The sequence below is a fragment of the Triturus cristatus genome, chromosome 10 (assembly GCF_964204655.1).
Source record: "Triturus cristatus chromosome 10, aTriCri1.1, whole genome shotgun sequence".
Lineage (NCBI taxonomy): Eukaryota > Metazoa > Chordata > Amphibia > Caudata > Salamandridae > Triturus > Triturus cristatus.
The window spans coordinates 1,093,474,094-1,093,495,524 of NC_140593.1; the positions used below are offsets into that span (position 1 = coordinate 1,093,474,094).

The 21,431-nt window shown below is 41.0% G+C and overlaps 2 protein-coding genes across 2 annotated transcripts in view; one reads left to right on the plus strand and one right to left on the minus strand.

Annotated features, from left to right (window-relative positions):
* Nucleotides 1-4,926, minus strand: part of UNKL (unk like zinc finger) — a 514,610-nt gene extending 509,684 nt beyond the window's left edge. The window contains exons 1-2 of the mRNA XM_085629284.1: nt 4,796-4,926; nt 2,402-2,611 (exon numbers count right to left, since the gene is read on the minus strand). Coding sequence (XP_085485410.1) covers nt 2,402-2,611; nt 4,796-4,860 — 275 coding nt within the window. The 5' untranslated portion in view covers nt 4,861-4,926. The remainder of the gene's footprint in view (nt 1-2,401; nt 2,612-4,795) is intronic.
* Nucleotides 4,927-15,040: 10,114 nt separating this feature from the next.
* Nucleotides 15,041-21,068, plus strand: LOC146796625 (histone H3.3A). Its single transcript, XM_085629285.1, has 4 exons — nt 15,041-15,111; nt 16,403-16,541; nt 17,497-17,650; nt 20,597-21,068. Exons 2-4 carry the CDS (start codon nt 16,414-16,416, stop codon nt 20,723-20,725), a joined length of 411 nt encoding a protein of 136 aa, XP_085485411.1. The 5' UTR covers nt 15,041-15,111; nt 16,403-16,413; the 3' UTR covers nt 20,726-21,068.
* Nucleotides 21,069-21,431: the final 363 nt, after the last annotated feature.

Consider the following 21,431-nt stretch of genomic DNA (forward strand, 5'->3'; position numbering starts at 1 on the left):
AGGGGGGCTGCATCTCTACTATGCTGGCACTGAGTTTGACTTGTGTGCCTCTTCTGAGTAAAAGGCATAAGTATACTAAGGCCTAGGAGACATCTGGTCAAAAGTTTGACACCTTCCTTCTAAGAGGAACTAGGGATTCTTTTCCTAAAGAAAGCAGTAGCGTATTCCTCTGATTCTTCTCGGCTTGTGCAGAGACACTTTTGCAAATGCATGTAAAGGCATTTATTGGCTACACCATTATAAGGCCCTTCTTGATGGGGAGAAATGATATTGGCCTCCATAGACCTACTGCACCACCTGATGTTTATTTAAAGGTGTCTTACCGATTCACAAGTATAGAGAAAGGTCATAAGCTAGTCGACCACTGACTATGGCTCCAACTGTTATGACTATCTGGTCATGCAGGATGAAACAAAGTTTCCCCCAGTTTATGGAGGTAAACGAAGATGTTTTGAAAGACTTGGACCTGGTCTTCCATAGTAAGAAGATCATCAAAAATAAACCCAAGATATCTAACTTACTACACAGGGGATATATCATCACCAAAAGGGCAATGCTCCTAGCAGTGATCTAATTGTGATTTGCTGCTATTTAGTACTGATTGGTGTCAAACACTTAGTCCTGTGCCCTGATCTACAGATTATCATACTGAATGTATGGCCATCCATTCCCTCCAACATCTCAGTATCATGTGTAACACTACTGTGATACTTGCCCAACTACTATAGCATCCCACTGAAGCACATTCTAATATTCAAACTGCCAATATCCAAACTAACAAAAGGTGACGGACTCAAATGGTAGCACCTCACTCCCAATAAGCTGCTGCCTTGTCAGGCTGTTAGTGCACAAACTCTCCAGCACCATTCACCTAGTGATGCCTCAGTAGGAAATCCTGACCAAAAATTTACATTGAATGGAGGTGCACTGAACATAGAAACAAAGTCCAAAATTATTTTATGCTTTTCTTTGTTTAATTTTTATTTCAAGTAGATAGATACAAAAAACCACAGCCAACGCGTTTCGTTCCTTTAAAGATATAGTTTCTTAACGGAACTTCTTCAGGGCTGTAATAAGAAAATAGAAAAAATATATATATATAATACAATCATTAAAACTGACGGACATACACATATATTTACATACATTTAAAACAATTTTTAGTGTCATTTCTATCAATCCAGTTATACCGAGATTAGATTTGTATTTACAAATTATGTACACATTTTTCCTTTTTCTTTGTTATACACGTCCACTTGTACTACATAAACATGGAGATTCCAAAATTTCATGGTTGACTATTAAAAGAGAAAGGAGCTCTAATACATCAACACAGTATTCAAAGACTCCGTATGACATGATTTGTATAGTCTAGACAATCTTTCATTTTCCATCTATTTAACTGAAGATAAAACATCAACACAGTATTCAAAGACTCCGTATGACATGATTTGTACATTCTAGACAATCTTTCATTTTCCATCTATTTAACTGAAGATAAAACTCATAATGTTCTAGCTATCATCTTACCTCAAAGTGACAGCAAATTAGATGCATCAAATGAAAGATTGTCTAGAATGTACAAATCATGTCATACGGAGTCTTTGAATACTGTGTTGATGTTTTATCTTCAGTTAAATAGATGGAAAATGAAAGATTGTCTAGACTATACAAATCATGTCATACGGAGTCTTTGAATACTGTGTTGATGTATTAGAGCTCCTTTCTCTTTTAATAGTCAACCATGAAATTTTGGAATCTCCATGTTTATGTAGTACAAGTGGACGTGTATAACAAAGAAAAAGGAAAAATGTGTACATAATTTGTAAATACAAATCTAATCTCGGTATAACTGGATTGATAGAAATGACACTAAAAATTGTTTTAAATGTATGTAAATATATGTGTATGTCCGTCAGTTTTAATGATTGTATTATATATATATATTTTTTCTATTTTCTTATTACAGCCCTGAAGAAGTTCCGTTAAGAAACTATATCTTTAAAGGAACGAAACGCGTTGGCTGTGGTTTTTTGTATCTATCTACTTGAAATAAAAATTAAACAAAGAAAAGCATAAAATAATTTTGGACTTTGTTTCTATGTTCAGTGCACCTCCATTCAATGTAATATTCAAACTGCAGTACACTAAAATTTCAGAAAAAAACATGACATGTAACTGTATTTAAAACGTAATATCTGCATTGTTAAATTATATTTACTATTAAAAATAGTGAACTGTGCCAACAGATAACAAAAGGTTAATAACAGCAGTGTTGGTTCTGAATATTAAAAGGGCTTCATGAACCACAAACAGAAAAGGGTTTGTGTTATATCATGATTTGCAATCTTTGAGGAAACATTTACCATTAAAACACAAAGTATAAAAAATTCAAACTTACTCATCACCGTCTGGACATATCCCAGTAGTTTCATCATATTTTGTACAATAAACATCTGGACTATAGTTAAATGTTCCATCACGTCTCCGTATGGGTCTACGACGACGCTGATTTAGGAAATGCCAATGGAAGCAAGTAAATGGTCTGTGCTGGGTACACTTGTGCTGTAAAAATAGTGGGCACTGTTCTGTTCTAAACTCTTTAAGATACCTAGAAAATATAACCAGAATTACACATTGTTTAAGCTTTCAACTAGAGGACACTTCAAACACATACATATTTAGTGAAGACCAAGCATTCGGTAGGCAACTTCAGAAAAGTATTTTGATCTTAGCAATGGTATCATTTCAAGTGTTTAAGTGACACCTGTTCAGGAGAGCCCTCTTCTAACTTAAAAAAAAAAGTTTCTATTGCTCTAAAAAAGATTTTTATGTAGGAGTTTTGATAGTGCAGAAGAAAAACAGACCTATTGCTTTTAATATAATTAGAGAGGGCTTCATTTCTGCCCCATTCAGCCATTGGCTGTCTACGGATGCATCTTTCATCCACAGGCAAAAAACTTGGTCAATCAAATCGTGGCTTAGCCCAGAGGAGTATGTCTCTCTCACTTAATGCTGCTGGCTATTTGGTGCATCTTTCCACCTCTACTTCAGTGCTTGAACTGAACTAAGTGAGGGAGTACTTTTATGCTTATTTTTTTAAATAATAAAATAGTAATAATGACTGGACACTACTAATTTTTCAGTACATAACAAACCATCTTTAAAACATTAGCCTACGGCCCATTGGCAGTGACACTAAGTTGTAAATTATGGGAGAAGCGACAACCATTTATCTACGCAACTGGGAGCACAAATAAAATTTAGCATAAGCGGCAACATAAAACTAATCTGCATTCAAGTATAATAATTAGACGTAATACGACTCTCAAAAACAGATAACATGATTTACTTGATGTTTAGGGTCAAAGCTGTGTATGCATGTGTAGCCGTCTTTATGTGGTGTCTGTTTTTTGTATTCTACGACTAGCAAGGCATCCCGAGGTCAGTCTTGACATAATAAGCGCGGCTAACAGACCGCCCTTTTAAAAGCCCAATTAAAGAATGTGCAACGGATACATGCCAACAGACCCGATTACGGTTAGACTCGATTTTTTTAAACCCAAAATTTGATTTTATTATAGGTGTTTTCCAACTCACTGAAATTCCCTCTACTTTAATGCTAGTCATTTGAAAAAAATCAATTCCCTCAACTTATCTTCAAAATCTCCCTCTCGCCAGGTTTAAAATGTTGGCATGTATGGCTGAGTTTCCACTCCGAAGAGTACATACGTTGCCTTCCCAAGCAGAACAGGTCCTGTCCCCGAGTTCCCTGCATACATCACGGGAATCATCAGTCCGTGATCTGAAAGGACGCTCGTCCTCCTGCGATTATACTACAGACGACTAGACAGATGCGCTACATACTTAAATGCATCAGTATATGCACATCTTAAGTAGCAGTGTAGACATTTAAAAAAGCGCGTCTCTATACTTAATACAACCGCTGACCACTGTGTTTACGTGTACTTTTCTGCACATAAAACCGTGTTTCTCCCAGGCGTGGACCTAAAAAAATTAAAGCTGTGGTTAGACACCGCTCATCTCTTATTAACGAATACGGCGAAGGGAAATTTATTGAATGCAACGTGTAGCGTGCCTCCTCATTTCTGCCCGGGTGGCCTCGATCCAGATGGTACCAGCACAAGGGATTTACCCCAAAAAGCTACTGTAATATTAATGCATGTGTAATAACCGAGTTTCTGAGGGGGAACTCCTTAAAGATGTGTTTGAAAATGCGAGCACCTTGCAACGTTTGAAAGGAACGTGGCATTTTTTTGTGGCAAACATGCATATTTGGTCAGTAAAACAGCACATTGCCGAGGAGCTGCCAAAAAACTCCCACTGCTGATCCGGACTTGCGCAAGAATTCACGAAGAGCAGCTACGGTATCTCGTGAACGGAAGCCCCATTGGAAGCAGGAGCTGCTACGTTACGCCGCCACCGTAGAGCGCTGCTTGCAAATGGGGCCCGAGGAAGGGAGGGAGAATTGAAGACGGAGACTGAACACGGCAGACTCCCCGGCCGCTGCAAACGGCGCCCCGACAGCCCCTCCCCGGGCACCGACATTCTTTTTAACGTCTGCGAGGGGACTTGAAATCGCCCACTACCACATTCCGTTTTCTAATGTCGCTTTTCCTGATAATTAACTGTCAAGAAGTCGCACCATTTTGCCCAGCGGAGGGGTACCCGCCCACTTCGCTGGGGAGCCGCGCTGTAGTCGTGCATCTCTGTCTGCCCCGAGGGCCCTTGCCCCCTGGGTCTCTCCCCGCCCCCTCCTGTCAGCTGGACTTACGTGTAGTGAGACGGCTTCTCGGTTTGCGGCGAGGCGCTAAGCGCCGTTTTCGAAACCGACGGCATTTTCAGTCAAAACAATGGTTGGCGCATGCGCAGAGCGCAGCGCCGTTTGGCTTTACACACCGCAGTAGGACAGCATGGGCCACTGGCGGGATAAACAAACACTGTCCCTCCCAACCCGACACGTACCTTATTTGCCACCCCAGGTCCCATGTGCCACGCACGGGCCACCTCGACAGCATGTCAGGCCACAGGTATACACGTTACCCACCCATACCAAAGGTAAAGTATGCACCGTTTCAAGACAGTGACTTTTAATGAAAGGGCTTCATAAAGTAGACTGTCAATTCTCATTATATTTTTTATTTGACTACTCCTGTATCACTTATTGAGCGAGTTTCCCATTTGCATGTCTGATTGAACTGTAAAACCAGGCTGAAGATCATACCCATGATGTGACAGATAATGTCATTGGGGAAATTAGCTACAGTTATTGACATTACTATGGACACAGAATCATTTCTTGGGATAGGTGTTGTTCATTTTTTTATGTTAAATCCTGTTATTTGTATAAATATGGTGATGTCACGAGCATTGCATTTGTGGTGCAAGTTATGGTTTGCATGGTGGGAACAGGAATTATGGTTTGCACAGCTAACCTTAACTGACCAATTTCAAGCCGTATTTCAGTTTTGTTTAGTAGCCTTAGCCTCACTTTAATTTGTGTTTTAAAGTAATTTTTTTAAAACAAAGTTTAATGTAGTCATCAGAATAACCATAACATAACTGTTAAAGTTTTCAGTGATTTTTTTATTATACTTAACACCTCTTTGTTTTTTTTTTTTAAATTTTATTTTATTTGCAGTTTGAACACATCAATACAAAAAGAGAAAAGACATGCACCATCAGCTTAAATACACACGTTTAAAATCGAAGATGTTACCCTTATAAAACCCAAAGCATAAATCCTTGATAAGCCAGTATGCATAGGAAGAAGAAGGGAGCCAATAGATACTATTTTAAAATATGTAACGCTAACTCGGCTAGCTACTATCCATTTCCCTCCATGTCTGAATCGGAGCCCAAAGACTATTTCCAAAATCCCGAGTTTTTTTACCCTTCTGCTCATACAGACATCTCTCGATGTTATGAATACTCAGCAGTCTGGAAAGCCACATTTGGAAAGAGGGGGCCGTAGTGTCCTTCCAACCCGATGAGATTAAAATCCGAAGCACAGCTACGGAAATAAAGACCAAAGCTTCTTCAGCCTTTGACAGTTTTAACTTATGGTCACAGCCCAATAGCATCAGGGTAGGGGATAGATCGATCTTATGACCTAGCAGCCCCTCCCAAAACTTTCCCAGTTCCCTCTGAGTTAAAGTCAGTGCACTGCAATAAAAAAACATATGCAAAAGATCAGCTTGCCCAGCGTTACATCTAGGGCATCTATCGTCGGCACTAACCCCCCAGGCGAATAATTTAGCTGGAGAATGATATAAATTAAATAAGGTTTTATAATGCTGGGCCCTCAAATTTGTAGATCTAAAAGTTTTTTTATTCAAGGTGAGGGCCAGATCAAGATCGACATCAGGATCTCCCAGTTTAATAGCCCAAGCGGACTCTGTTTTTTCATATCATCTTGAAGTCCTGGCCAGAGCTGCTTATAAACCCATTTGATCTTCTTACACCCCTTTATTAACAGTTCTATCACAGGGGCATCCTCCAGTAATGAAGGTTTTGGTCTCAATGCCTCTAATGACCGTGCAACTTGACCGTACAAAAGCCAGTAATTGTCGGGGATATCAAACCTTTGTTGGAGGGCATCAAACCCGAGCGGTTCGAGTCCTCCCCATATATCCCTGAAAGTCTTAATACCAAAGTCCCTCCATACCTGCAGGTTCCTATCAGCACCCACATAAGGGAGCAAACTAGAATTACACAGATGGAGATATGGATTTACCTTTGGCATTTTACATAGCCTTAAAGTGGACCTCCACACCCCCCATGCCCCTTCCAAGATCTTCAAGCGGGGCCTCTTGTAATACCTGCGATCGACTTCAAGCAACAGTAACCCGATGGCCTTTCCCCCAATTAATAACTCGAAAATGGAGGGTGGGTCCTGGACTGCTGGCATAGCGACACCACTATTTGCCACATGCTGAAACAGAATAGACATTTGGGTCAGGAGACAGGACCAGTGATATAGCCTTAGGTTTGGTAGAGCCAGCCCTCCCCTTTCCCTAGGGAGTGACATATGATTTGTAGAGCGCCTAATCTTGCCATACTGCCAGATGAATCTTATAAAAATGGAATCCAGCTTTTTAATTAATTTTTCCTCCAATAAAAGGTGTATGGCTCGGAACAAATATAGGGCTTTTGGAAATATTGTCATCTTTAAAACATTTACCCTCCCAATCAAGGAAAGATGTAACACATCTATTCTCTTTAGCTCTATTTCAATAGATTTCATGAGGGGGGGGTAATTTTCAGCTACTATTTTCTCCACTGAAGCATTAATCTTGATCCCTAGTTAGCACGCCGAATCCACATATCTTATATCACTTTTAACTATATTCCCAGTGCAGATTATTTGCGTTTTGGATTCATTTAAGAGATAACCAGAACGAATACCATAGTCCTCTGCTATTTCGACCAGGGCCGTAAGCGCCTGCTGGGGGTTGGTTGTAATGATTGCCAGATCGTCAGCGTAGGCCAAGATTTTGGTTCTGTGACCATTACATACCACCGGACTAATCCTGGGGGACCCTAATATCTCCTGAATAAGTGGGTCAATGTATAGCGCGAAGAGGATCGGGGAGCAGGGGCACCCTTGACGTGTGCCTCTCTTAATGATAATCTTCTCAGAGCTTTCCCCCATAACCACCACCCTCGCTACAGGATCTACATACATAGCTTTGAGAGCTCTGATGACTTTCTTCCCAAATCCTCTCCCCGCCAACACCCCCCAAAGAAAATCCCAGACCACCCGGTCAAAGGCCTTTTCTGCGTCGAGCAGGATCATGGCCATCTCCCCTACCCCAGCACCCTGGGCATCAAACAGCGCTATTGCTCTTCTAATATGGTCCGTAGTACTAAGCCCTGGTATGAACCCATGTTGCCAGGGGGAGACAAGACCGCCGATGATCCTGCCCAACCTTTTTGCCCAAATTTTAGAGTATAGCTTGGTGTCCGCATTAATAAGCGATATTGGGCGATAGGAGCCTAAGTTCTCCCGAGGTTTCCCCTTCTTATGGAAGACTACGATATTAGTTTCCCGCCAGGAATCTGGAACCACTCCTGTGCATAATATACCGTTGAATAGATCCAACAATAGAGGAATGATCTCCGATTCCATACATTTGTAGACCTCCAGGGGGATCCCGTCTGGGCCAGCGGCCTTGCCGGAAGCAAGATCTCGCAGGGCCTCGATTATCTCGCTCGCTGTGATATCCCTGTCCAGTTCATCCTTCCCAAAGGTATTAAGTCGGGGACTGTTATCCACCACCTCCTCCCCCTGATTACCGTCCCGCGTTTCCTCATCGTACAGGCATTGGTAAAAATTCTTAAAAGCCCGAATTATCTCATTAGCCTGCGTAAATTCCTCCCCATTTTCTTTAATCTGGGCAATTATATTCCTTGCTTTCCCCTGTCTTATCTGCAACGCTAACACTCTACCTGCCTGTTCTCCCGTTTCATAGCGTTTGGCACTTGATATTTGATACTCTCCCGTAGCCTTCTGAGTGATCAACTTCTGGAGTTCTGCTCTGATTTTCTGCATCTCTCTCTGACTCTCATTGCTATCCCCTCCATTGATTATATCTTTCGTATGCCGTTCTTCTGCATCCGACAAGGTCGCCATTAACCTCTGCGTCTCCCTCCTATCCTCCTTTCTTATCCTGGCCCCATAGCTTATAGATTCACCCCTTAGAGCAGCATTAAATGTCTCCCAAACGCCATTTCTGGATGCACTGTACCTATTGACCGCAAAAAATTCAACAACCCATTTCAGGATATGTTCGGTAAATCTTCTGTCTGACAATAAACGCCTTTCGAATGTCCATCTAGACCTAACCCTATCAAAGTCAAAGAAAAAATTCCCCTTTTGGAACAACAGAGTTTCTATCCACACATTCACTACTCTACCCAATCTCTCACCAGGATAAGGCACCAAAGATAATCCCCAAACCAATCTTCATGTGAAAAATTCAATGTATTTTATTAAAAATATATAGTCATATGGCTTCACACAGTCAAGAGTTCATATAACACAAAATTAAAACAGTTAAAAATCTCCAAATAATATACAATGTAATAGATGTACACATAAAACAATACACGCACAACAATGCGAAACAATGGGAGACACAGTAAGAAAAATTGTTGTTTTCTTATCTACAGGAATACGGAGACATATGATCAAGATCAGCTATTTTCCTAGTTGATTGTGTCAACTTTCAGTAGTTCGGAAAACAGGTGTCAGTACAATCTATAATCTCCCTCCTATGTTTGCGTCAACGCGTTTCGGTGGGAATCCGGGAATAAACGACCACCTTCTTCAGGACAAATATTCTATTCTCCCATGCAGTCAATGTACAATCTTATATATGGGACGTGTTCGAATGATGGATACTAAAGGGATCTTAACCTCCTCGTGGCACCTCATCAGTGTCACTCAGTGGAGTCACACACCAATCGATTGACACATCAATCTGTCATTCTGTGTATTTATGGTCACTAGGTTCAGGTATTGGTGGTAAAATAATCTTTAATGGTTCGATGAATTGATTAATTCTTGTTCCTTAAACAGAGACGTAGTGTAAGGGAGACTCTTTTCTTCCCTCACATATTTCAGCACGATCATCAGATTCCTAAGTGCTTTACAAAGCGCGTAGTCACGTATTACTCTCTGCTAAACTGGCAACGCTGTTGTGCTAGGTGTTCTTTCAAAGGGTGTCAGATTTAAGACCCTGGACATTGCTGAGATAAGGTTCTGTCCTGTGGAGGTGTACTTTAATATTGAGATATTTATTAATTGTGTGGTTACTTAAAACCATTTACATTTTAACAAATACACATGCATAATAAAAAACTTCAAGTCAGAAGAAAAAACACACCCGTTTTACAACGTATCCATAAGACAACCATGTAATAAACACATGGTTTAGTAAAACGTAAGCCTATGTGTTTCACAGGCTTGTAGCAATATACTAGACTGTGAGCCTATGTCTATAGGTACAAAGTGCAACATGCAGTAAAAATTACCACTTTTGTCAACAACTAAAATGCACAAAAAGACTATTAGACCAAAATGCAAGGCTTATTGGTTTCAACAAAGTGCAAAAAATGGCCTCTTTTGTCAACAACTGAAAAGCACCAGAAGACTATTATACACACCTAGCGGCAAGGGCATTGTTACTAGTTGCAAACATGTTAAGATGAGCATCAAGTTAAAAAGAAACAGAGTTACTGATTTGAGCCAAGTGCATTATCAAAATAATAGCAACTTTTCATAAATCAGGAATGCAAATAACGGTCCATCAGATGGCATCCAGGGGATCAGCACATGTAGTATCGCTAACCGCTTCTACGCCTGAAACCTCCTCGAGCAAAGTGGAAGACTCTTCAAACAAACTAGAGTCCCCACCTCCTTATTGCAACTTTCACCTGCTCAAACACAGATTCCTCAAGCAAACTGAAATCCTCATAACTTTCCTGTATCTTCACTTGCTCAGACATAGACCCCTCCACAGACACTCCCACATCAAAGGGATAATCCCCCCTGGCCTTCACACCATCAGTGGAACTCACACCCTGACAGGACTCAGGAGATTTGACAACACCTCCTTTGATTTTAGCTACTTTCCTTTTGCTCCACCACTTCCCACCAACAACCTTCACCGCATGCTTGTTAACTTTGATCATCTTAGTCTCAGGATAAAATTTGGAACCACCCTTCTTAACCGGTCTCCTAATACGGACACATTCACCCACAACAACATTTTCCTCTTTAACTTGCATGGCATCATCATACCTAACTTTAGATTTAGCTTGACTCACCTCCACACATCGTCTCACTTGATCACAATTTGGAATTCTATCATGAAAACCAGAATTAGCAATTACCCACTAAGGGGACAACTCGTTAAAAGAGTGTCTACCCCTCAATAAAGCAAATGGGGTTACCCCAGTGGTAGAATGAGGAGTATTATTATAGGACCATATCCTCTCACTCACTGCATCCTGCACCTGTAAACCAGAAGAAACAGCTAGTTGTATAGTATTTTTTAAAATACGGTTTACCCTCTCCACCAAACCATTTCCTTGGGGACTATATAGAGCAGTCGTGAGGTGCTTGACCCCAAAATCCATCAAAAAACTCCTCATGTTATTTGAAACGAATTGAACCCCATTGTTTGAAACCAGAAATGAGGGATTCCCTCCGAGCAAAACAACTGTCTTTAAAAATCAATGACATTGTCAGTGTTGGGTTCCCTCATGAACATCAATGAGACCCACTTGGAAAAATAGTCTACTACAGTCAAAATGTCCTTGAAACCACCATTCAAAGCATCAATGGGACCCACAAAATCTAACCCCAGTTTTTCCCAAGGTCTCTGAGGAAAACTGACAGGGCATAAAGGAGAAGTGTAGGTACGAAGAGACTTCTCTGCTTGACCACACTCTCTACAGTTGCTCAACATGGTCTCCACCAAATTGTCCATCCCAGGCCACCAGTAATATAAACGTAACCTCTTCTTGGTTGAAGTGATTCCCACATGCCCCTTATGAGCTAACGCAATCAATTTACTTCTTAAACCAGCAGGTGGAATCAATAAAGAGCCTCTCATGAGAAAAAAACCCTTCCACACTCAACTCGCCCTTGACCTTAAAATACGACTTGACTTTATCCCCAACCTGACCTTCTCTGGCCCACCCGCTACAGATAAACTTCTTGAGGACTACCTGACACCTATCGGAAGCAGACATGTGTTCCCAATCTTGACAAGAAATAACATCTTTGGCTAACACAAAACCATCAACCAAACCCACAACAGCCTCCTTGTCTTCTAGAATCATCTCATCATTACTTGAATTGGAAGGGCAGCTAGAAAGAAAATCTGCTTTGAATTTTTTTCCTCCTGGAATGTGTTTCATAGTAAAATTGTATTCATACAGTTTAGAAAATAGGCGAATTAATCTTGGGCTACCATTTCTCAACCCCTTGTCGTTCCAGATAAAGACTAAAGGTTTATGGTCAGTAACCACAACAAACTCTCTCCCCCACAAATAAGTTGCAAAATGATGAATACCCCACACACAGGCAAGTGATTCTTTCTCAATGGTGCTGTAATTCTTCGCTGCTGCAGAAAGTCTAAGAGAAGCAAAGGCTACAGTATTCTCAACCCTATCAACCATGACTAAGTATGGCACCAAGACCTAAATTGCTGCCGCCAACTGTAATGTAAGACATAACATTGTTTATGTTAGGTTTAAGAGCAGGTGCATTTATAATCAAACCCTTTAAATTGTTGAAAGACTCCAGTTGTTCATCCTCCCAGATGAACTTGACATTACTTCTGACAAGTTTTCTCAATGGTTCACTTACAAGTGCGAAATTTTGCACAAAGCGAGAATAATATTCACTTAGACCCAAGAAAGACCTCAATTGATCTTTATCTGTGGGTTGGGCACAATCACGAATCGTTTTTAATAGATCTTACTTGGGTCTAATACCAGTTGAAGAAATTACATGCCCCAAATATTCAAACTCATTCATTAGGAACTTACAATTTTGTTTCTTCACTGTTATACCATGATCTTCAAGAATCCCAAGAACACGGTCCAGTTTAATCAGGTGTTCTTGAACTGTGTTGGAAGAGATTAAAATGTCATCTTGATAAGTAAGTACATCTTTCACATCTCCTAACAGTTGAAAAATAAGTTTTTGAAAAACTGATGCCACCGAGGCAAGGCCAAATGGCATTCTGAGAAAACTAAATGCACCAAACGGAGTGTTAAAAGCTGTGAGATCTCGAGAATCTTTGTTCAACTCTATCTGATGGTAAGCAGCCCTCAGATCAATGGTGGAAAAAACTTTTGTACCAGTTAATTGAGCTAGCATGTCTTGGATCCTTGGTAAAGCAAAGCAATCAACTTGAATGTTCTTGTTCAAGGACCTCAGGTCAATACAAAGCTTGAGTTTGTCAGATTTCTTCTTCAAAGCTACAACAATAGGAGAAATCCATAAGGATGAATCTATAGGTTCAATGACTGAGCATCATTTTTGAAGATGTTCTTTCAATCTCTTTCTAATGCTCAGAGGAACATGTCTCACTTTATGGACAACTGGAATAGCATTAGGCTTTAGAATAATTTTGTGCTCAAATCCTTTAACCACACTTAGGTTGTCCTCAAACACAGATTGATGTTTAGTAAGAACATGGTCCAAGGAATTGACGTTCTTATGCACAGCATCTACTAAGGTAATAGGATGTTCTTTCCCTGGTCTCAAAACCATTCCAAACTTTCCTTGATCTCTCCAACCCAGAATATTGTAAACCTTCTTAGCTACATAGACTTTTGAATGAATGAGCCTATCTTTAAATTGTAAACTCTAAGGAAAAAAAACAATCATGTCAATCTCTTGACCTCCAAATGCTACTGTACAAATATCTGGAGGAAGCAGATTAATGCCATCCCACTCTTAAGAAAAAATTGTCTGAAATGATGGTAATTGGAGAGACAGAATCTACAGTAACTCTGGTGTAGAAGTTTGCGGCACGGGTAATTGAAGTCATGAAAAGGCATGTAGTTGAAAAAATATACAACGCTTAATCCATGTAGAGAAAAGTCATAAACTCACTCCTACCAGACGTGACGAAATCGGGCAGATGAAGTAAATGCATCCATAGGGAAATGGCTGGAGTTTGTAGAGTCCTGGAAGCTGGGCTGAAGAGAGGAAGAGGATCACACAACTGCAACGCGTAGAAATAGATTCTCAGGTGCTGACTCCATCCGCTCATCGCCAATTTATGTAGTGTCCCCAATTACGATGTCCACACAGGAGATGGAGTTAGATGGGTAGATTTATTCTTATAAGTAGGAGATCCAGCACCAAGTATTCCACAATGCAACTCCCATCATCAGCCACCGGTATCAAACTGACTCAAACTGGAGCTTCCAGGAGACCAACATTCCAGTATGCTAGGCAACCAGGAATAACGAACGATGCAACATGCATCATGAGAGAAACAACAGTAAATGCATAACAAAAGCAAACATAAGGATATAACATGCAAACATGTTAAGATGAGCATCAAGTTAAAAAGAAACAGAGTAATTGATTTGAGCAAAGTGCATCATCAAAATATTAGCAACTTTTCATGAATCGGGAATGTAAAAATGGTCCATCAGATGGCATCCTGGTATTCGCACCCAAGTGTGTCAAGAAAGAGAAAGTCCACAGTAAAATACAGAGTGCTAAATAAAGGGAACAGAGGCAGCACCAATAAAAGGCTTGGCCAGTGGCATATATGACACAGCACTGGTGCATTACAATTACCAAAACTTTACCCTGTGGTGATTAAAATGACAGTAGAGATACAGTAACATTTCTTAGATGGCGCAAGAGTGATCAGATGAGAGTCTAAGCTAAAAAACAACCCTGTATTTCTACCTGTCTCAAGCTCCGTTGCTTTATAGCTAAAGCATATATATATATATATATATATACCAACATCAAGTATTCATAAAATGTATATCGACCTGTGCAGTATTTTTGTGTCCTTGATTATAAATTGTGGTTAGTTGGTTAATTCTCCTTTTATTTAACACACTTATATAGTTAGCAGACCTCTACGGTTAAATCCACTAAAAGCCCGCGCTTAGATGGTGCTTCTTTTTTCGCATCCGTGCTGCCAATTTGTGCTCATACTCGTTTAGTCCATTAGATGGGCAATTCATTGTTTTAATACAAACCTCGATTGACTGGCTTTGTTAGCGTTTGTTTCAAAAAGGTAACCAGCTATGCCTGTACGTTTCATCATTTTTTGTTTTCGCGCGCTGGTTTGTTTTAGTGTTGGTTTTATTCCCGAGTGTTTTAAAAAGGCTGGGAAAACAGACAGGGCGGGGGATTTCAGCAGAATTACCCAGTACTGACAGACGTTCACGTAATAATGGGCGTTACACGCGGCGATGACGTCACAAGGGTAGTATAAAACTTACGGCGGAGCGCGCCGTCCACAGATACAAACAGCGCCCGAGAGTATCTTGACGGCACGAGACAGAACGGAGAGACACCAGTGATTTGCGGAGGTTAGTGATATTATTTATGATATTTTCAACACCATGTTGAACGTCTGATTATGGTTGTATGTGTACTGCGCCGCGAGGACTTTGTTCAGTCGTTATACACTACACGTTTGTTAAGCCTTTTATCAGAGTCTCTAGTCTGGTTGTACTAGTCGTTGCCTAGCCGTATACAAAATGGCGGCACTTGTAATATATGTTCTCTTGCACAACACCGGGTATTTCCTGTATGCGTCTCCCGCGCCCCGTCTCTGTCATAGACGCTGCTTTGGAAAGCTGTAAACTTTTTTTTTTTTTGCGTATTTGAGCGAATTGGCCGTAATATCATTTTATCCCTTTCCTGGTGATATCTTTATTGACATAGCTGGCCGTTTATTAGATTCTCGCTCCTGGCAGAAACTAGATCAATTTTTCCCCGCCCCCTCTGTTTGCTGTCCTGTATTGCCCGGAGTTCTCCGTGACGGCACAGACTGGTCGACGTGTGGCAGCGCGGCCGCGTAATGGAGGCGCACGGACTGTATGTCATCCCGCATTAGAAAATGGAGTCGCCCAGCTGTGCTTGACTTGTACAGTAAAAAAAAAAATGGGGCTGGTGACAAACGTAGTCGCTGTTCTTGTGTGGGCTTCGATGACACTTGGAAGCTTCCGATCATTGGATAGGTTCTAACCCCGCTCCCTTTAATTCCTGCTGTTTGTTTTTCTCCTCTAAGTAGCTCCTATAACTCCTTCAGTGAAGAGGCTTCCGCGGCGCGCTGAGACCGAAAGCTCTTGTTTGTAATACAATGATTTCCGTTGGCCATTATGACGTAGGCGTCCTGCGAAGCTATGACTCGCTCGGATCCTGGTAGGCGGGAGCTAACGGCTGACCTTGACTTGGAGTAGTTTTAAAATCTGCCGTCTCCCGCCCAAAGTTTAAGGGACCCGAACAATTACATTTTTAGGCTGCGCGCAGTTTTTATTTTTATACGATCTACGGGTCATCCTTCAGTGTAAAACTACATAATCAGTTTTGTGTTAAAAAATTGTAAGCTCGCGCATTTCTTCCTCCGGTGTGCAATGCGTGGGCGGCGCGTGCCTTACCCGGCTACCTTTTGCACTGCTTTTTTTTTTCTTTTTCGAATTCTATGTTAACCTCCTTTTTTACTTTAAAACTGTAAAAGTAATGACAATTAAGATTTTCTTAATACATATCATTAAACGCCCTTCTACAACTGGCTTGTGTATGTAAATCCAGTAACGACACTCGTCAAATAGACATATCCGGGAGGCTATGCTAATCCTTCGTTTTAATTTTTAGATTGAATAAAAATGGCTCGAACCAAGCAGACAGCTCGTAAGTCTACTGGAGGAAAGGCTCCAAGGAAACAGTTGGCTACTAAGGCTGCCAGGAAGAGCGCACCATCTACAGGTGGTGTCAAGAAGCCTCACAGATACAGGTATGTTTTTATTATTTTGAATGGTTAGTAAAGGCAGATTCTGTAAAACTCTAGAGATATTTTGTGATTTAGAGTGCCTAGATAAATCTTTACTGCCGACTACAATCGTTCTCGAGGAAAACTGAGTGTAACGTGGTTCAGATTGAGCAGCAACTCGCAGTATTTATTTTTTCCTGGTAATAAAGGCCTGTAGTATGCCCAAAAAAGCATTGCAAATATTTCTGCCAAGTATCTTTAGATACACCAGGAGAACTCTTAATGCCGGTTCCCCAATTTTATTAATGCATTTGCCTGGAGGTCAAGTTGCTTGCAATATAGAGACTAAAGACTTTCCTTTTGGATTGTAGACTCTCGTCTTATAAATAAAATCCCATGATGTAGATAACTGGGATTAATGTACTTCGTCACACATAAATAGACTTTAGAACTTCGCAGGGATGTGCAAATTAGCCCAAACTGCATATGCCGTAGACTGGAACTGGAGACCATTGTTGAGCGGTTCCTCTCTTGGTCTACAAAATACCTGCTCCTCACAAGGTGACACAGTAAGTGTGTCACTATAAACAGGGGAATTTAAAGAAGTGTATATACTAATTGCTGTTTTTCTCTAAAATATCATCTTGACTATACTGTGTAAAGAATTATTTTTGTCCCCTGACATTGGTCCTTACAGACTTATTGCGATTGTGCAGTTTAATTGCTTAAATTATCTCCTTATTATCCACTGGAACCACTGCTTCTTTGTATGTGGGCAGGTCTAAAAATCAAATTGTTCCACTGTAGCACCTCATGATGCTCTTAACTCCACGCTGACTTAAGCCTTTAGAAGCCAGCATGGGTTGCTTGATATCCCTGTTAAGGATGCAGGCTTTCATGGTTGAAACCACCATGCCTGGGAAAAGTTAGTTTGTCATAAGTCTACTAACGGTTATACATTTTTCTTTTTATTGCTTAGGCCTGGTACAGTTGCCCTGAGAGAGATCCGAAGATACCAAAAATCTACTGAATTGTTGATTCGCAAACTGCCGTTCCAGCGCTTAGTGAGGGAGATTGCTCAAGATTTTAAAACTGATTTGCGGTTCCAGAGTGCAGCTATTGGGGCTCTGCAGGTAACTCAGTTTTTGTTTCTCTAAATGCTTCATTCTAATAAGAATGTGGGCTCTTGTTTGATACTAGAGTGGGGCCATCAGAGTTAAGGGCTTATGAAATTTGGATGAAGTCTGCGTTCTAGAAGACACCACTCTTATAACAGCTCATTAACTGAACTGCAGTATATCTGGTTGTATTAAGACTAAATCACAGGACTAACATTTCTCTACCAACAGACCATGGTAGCGTCAGTAAGTTTCTGCCACCAGGGATCGGTTTAAATAATTCTAGACCATGGGTACACAACATTTACCATAGGGCCACAGAGTGGTCTGTGGTGTGATCGAGGGCTGCACTGATACCAGAAGGGTGGCGGTAGGGAGTCTGGGTTGGTCAGGGATTGTTTAAGGAGGTCTAACACGTTAAATTAATGGGCAAGCACTTATTTGCAGGTTAAATAATGCTTGTTCATCTAGTTAAAAAAACTGAATATTCGTGCTGTATTTTGAGTACATGATTGCCCAAACATAATGGCTTGACCTCCAGTTGAAGACCCCTGCTTTAATGCCCGATCAATGACCACCAGAAATTGGTGTCCTATCAACTTAACACTCCGTTAGGTTTTTATTTACATTAGTATCTTCAATGATTACTTAGTTGACATGCAAATTTAGGACCTCCAACTTGAGCCCCTACTTGGTGCATGCAGCTGGCCTTCTGTGTTGCATACATTTTTATTCTGCTATGTATGACTTTACAGTTGTCCCAAAACTTGAGACATTGAAGTTGGTCAGCTGCTATAGTTTTTTTCCTTGTGCTTGTCCGCACCCTTGGTACATGAGCACATTAACCCCACCCAACCTCCTACTGTTGTATTCCTCCACTTGTCCACTGCCTTATAGTCCAGCAGAATGACCTGGCTTCACTTCCCTCTTTTAGCAGGAGCATGGACTGAGTACTGCTTGCTTCAGATCTCATAAGGTCCTTCCACTGCTGGTGCTGTCCCTGTTTCTTGAACTCCCACCCACCTATATTTTTTCTTCCTTTCCCAACTCTTCTGGGAAATCACCCAGACACAGATTTGTCTGGAAACCTATGGTGCTCAATTCACGTATTATGTTAGCAGTTACTTGCTTACAATGGTCATATGGGGCACAGAATAGGCAACATTGATGTGCTTAGATTAGTGCGTGGTCGCACAAACGGGCACAATGTTCACGCACACCACTTTTCACATTAACGCTACACAGCTATTTGTCACCCACCCCCTTAATTCAGGATGCACAATCATCCATGGGTGTCAGCAGAAACGTTAGGGGTTGAGGGACGCTCTTGCTACTATTCAGATACTCGATGGAACAGGCAGCACAGAGAATGAGATTCCAAAGGGTGTCTGAGGGGCTGCCCTAGTGCTGGGGGAGGAGAGCGACCTCTAAAAGGGCCGAACAACAAAAGTAATGCACTGAAACAAACCTATGGACACTGGTTAAAGGATCAATGGGCCAGTCGCCAGGGCGGTAACAAACCAGACACAAGGCAGAACAAACGTAACTATTCACCAGTGAAAGCAGTGGCCTTTTTAAAGGCAGACCAAGCAACCAACGAAATAGCAGTTTACAGCATGCAGCACATGCACTCTGACTCAAGACGTGACCTAATAAAAAAGCAGACTTCATGGCTTTTATTAATGGCTCATGTAGCTGATTTGTGTTAATGGCTACTAGAAGGTCCTCCACGGTTACATTTCAGACTAATACAGAGATGAAAGGAACCACGTCTGGATGGTAATCTCAGAATACTAGCCATGGGGCCATTTAAAAAAAAAAAAAAAAATTAAAAAAAAATTTCCTCCTGCAATTGGGTCTTGACGTGGAACTACTTCCTCAATATTAAGGACTAAATTTAGCAGCTAAACTACTGAGGCTAAGTGCTTTTAGCTGTCTAGTCCAGTCAGAATGGTTCTGAGCAATGTTTGGGTCTTTTGTTGACCTGGACAGAAGATGTGGGAGGCAAACACTGTTACACCAGTGTCATCCACAGTTAGTGCAATCTAGTCAAGGCAGTGTTTGCTGACCATAAGGACACAGCTGGTGCACAACTAAAACTTACAAATGTCAAGCAATCACTGGCCTCGCAACACAATGGGAACAGTCTGCAGGAGGCAGTCCTACATTTACAATGGATATCTTTGGACTGCAGTAGCTACTGAACTAAGTCGTTAGTCTGAATTTCAGACTTCAACCCAAATTATACCAACATCAAATGCCCCTAACTTTCATAAAGTCAGCCATCTGTCTTGGCACACACCTACACAGCAACTTATTAAAAGAAAAATGTGGTCAATGACTGGGCATAAAAGGTAATGGAAGGTGGTGAAGCATTAAAAAGGAGTTCACTTCAGTTAATCTGCTTCTGCATTAATTGGATCAGAGGGATGCCTAAAGGGTATTTTGCACTAAAAATAAGTCTGAATTAACCAAGCATGCAATGAGCCACATAATGTCATGTACCAGAACTTCTGCTCTTGATATTTAGACCAAAGAAAACTCGTGCTGCTGCCAAACTAGCATTAGTGCTATTGGTAGTACACATCTGTAGGGAGAGCGATAATGTTAATAAACTAATAGATGCTTGGCGGTCTAGGTACATCCGAGTAGTATGCAGTGATGGTGGTGTGCTTGAATTGCCTGTTGGAATTAATAAAAAATCTTATGCCTTAAGTGATTGAACAGCAAAATGACTTATGCGGAGTGTAAACTATGAGCTATTACAGGTTATGTAAGCCTGTATGATTCAGTGTACCTTGTAGAGCCCAACATGTAGACCAGTAGCAGTTTCTATAGTTGTGAGACTACCCATCTAGTTGGGTCTGTTATGTATTTGACAAAAGTACACCTGTGACATGGTTACTTCACATCTGCATGTTTGTGAAACTAATCCAGTGTGACATTTACATAATTCCACAGGAGGCGAGCGAGGCATACCTTGTTGGCCTATTTGAAGACACCAACCTCTGCGCAATCCATGCGAAAAGAGTGACCATTATGCCCAAGGACATCCAGCTGGCAAGAAGGATTCGAGGAGAACGTGCTTGAAGACTTTTTTTTTTGTTTTTTATTTCACCTAGCAGGATCACAATTTGATTTTTGTATTGAACTGTAAATACTTGCCTGTGTCCTTCTTTTTTGTTTTTATAAGGATTTCTTTTAAGCATACATGGATATTGGTGGAAAAGTAGAAAACATTTTTATAAAACATTCCTCAACTTTCTCAGGTTTTTCAGGAATTGGTATGTGAAGTTGTGGTGACTTGAGACCGAGTACTACAGAATTTTAGACTGCATGCATCAGACTTTACAGGTGCACTCCAACAGTTTCCTCTTTCAATGGATCTTCTTGCATTGACAAATTGGTTGTAAATAAACTTTCCACTACCTCGTGCTTTTGTGGAATCTATTTAATAAAGTAGAGGGCATCCAACTTTCCCTTTGGTAGAATCTAGTCTTCTTAAGGACCAGTGATCTTAAAATACTGTTGCAAGGTATGCCACATTACCCTTTAGGGCCATTGGTAATGTTTTAGTGACGTTGATCTTTGTGTGTGACTTGGTTTTAAAAAAACGCGTGCGCTTGGGGGGCTGCTTTAGAGGGTTACACCCAGCTTAATTTTTCCTAAACTGTCTAGACTGAGCTAGTGTGAAGGGGTTTTAGTAGCTTGGTTTATGCCAGCTCCTAGAAACAGCCAGATCTTAAAAGCACGCACCATGACCACTGGGGTGCCCTATTACCTAATTCTGTTAGGT

What these genes read in the sequence shown, in the direction of transcription:
- LOC146796625 (XM_085629285.1), top strand. Translation starts at nt 16,414, where the DNA reads ATGGCTCGAACCAAGCAGACAGCTCGTAAGTCTACTGGAGGAAAGGCT. An exon ending in AAGAAGCCTCACAGATACAG is followed by an intron (nt 16,542 to 17,496) that starts GTATGTTTTTAT and finishes TTTATTGCTTAG; the next exon opens with GCCTGGTACAGTTGCCCTGA. An exon ending in CAGCTATTGGGGCTCTGCAG is followed by an intron (nt 17,651 to 20,596) that starts GTAACTCAGTTT and finishes ATAATTCCACAG; the next exon opens with GAGGCGAGCGAGGCATACCT.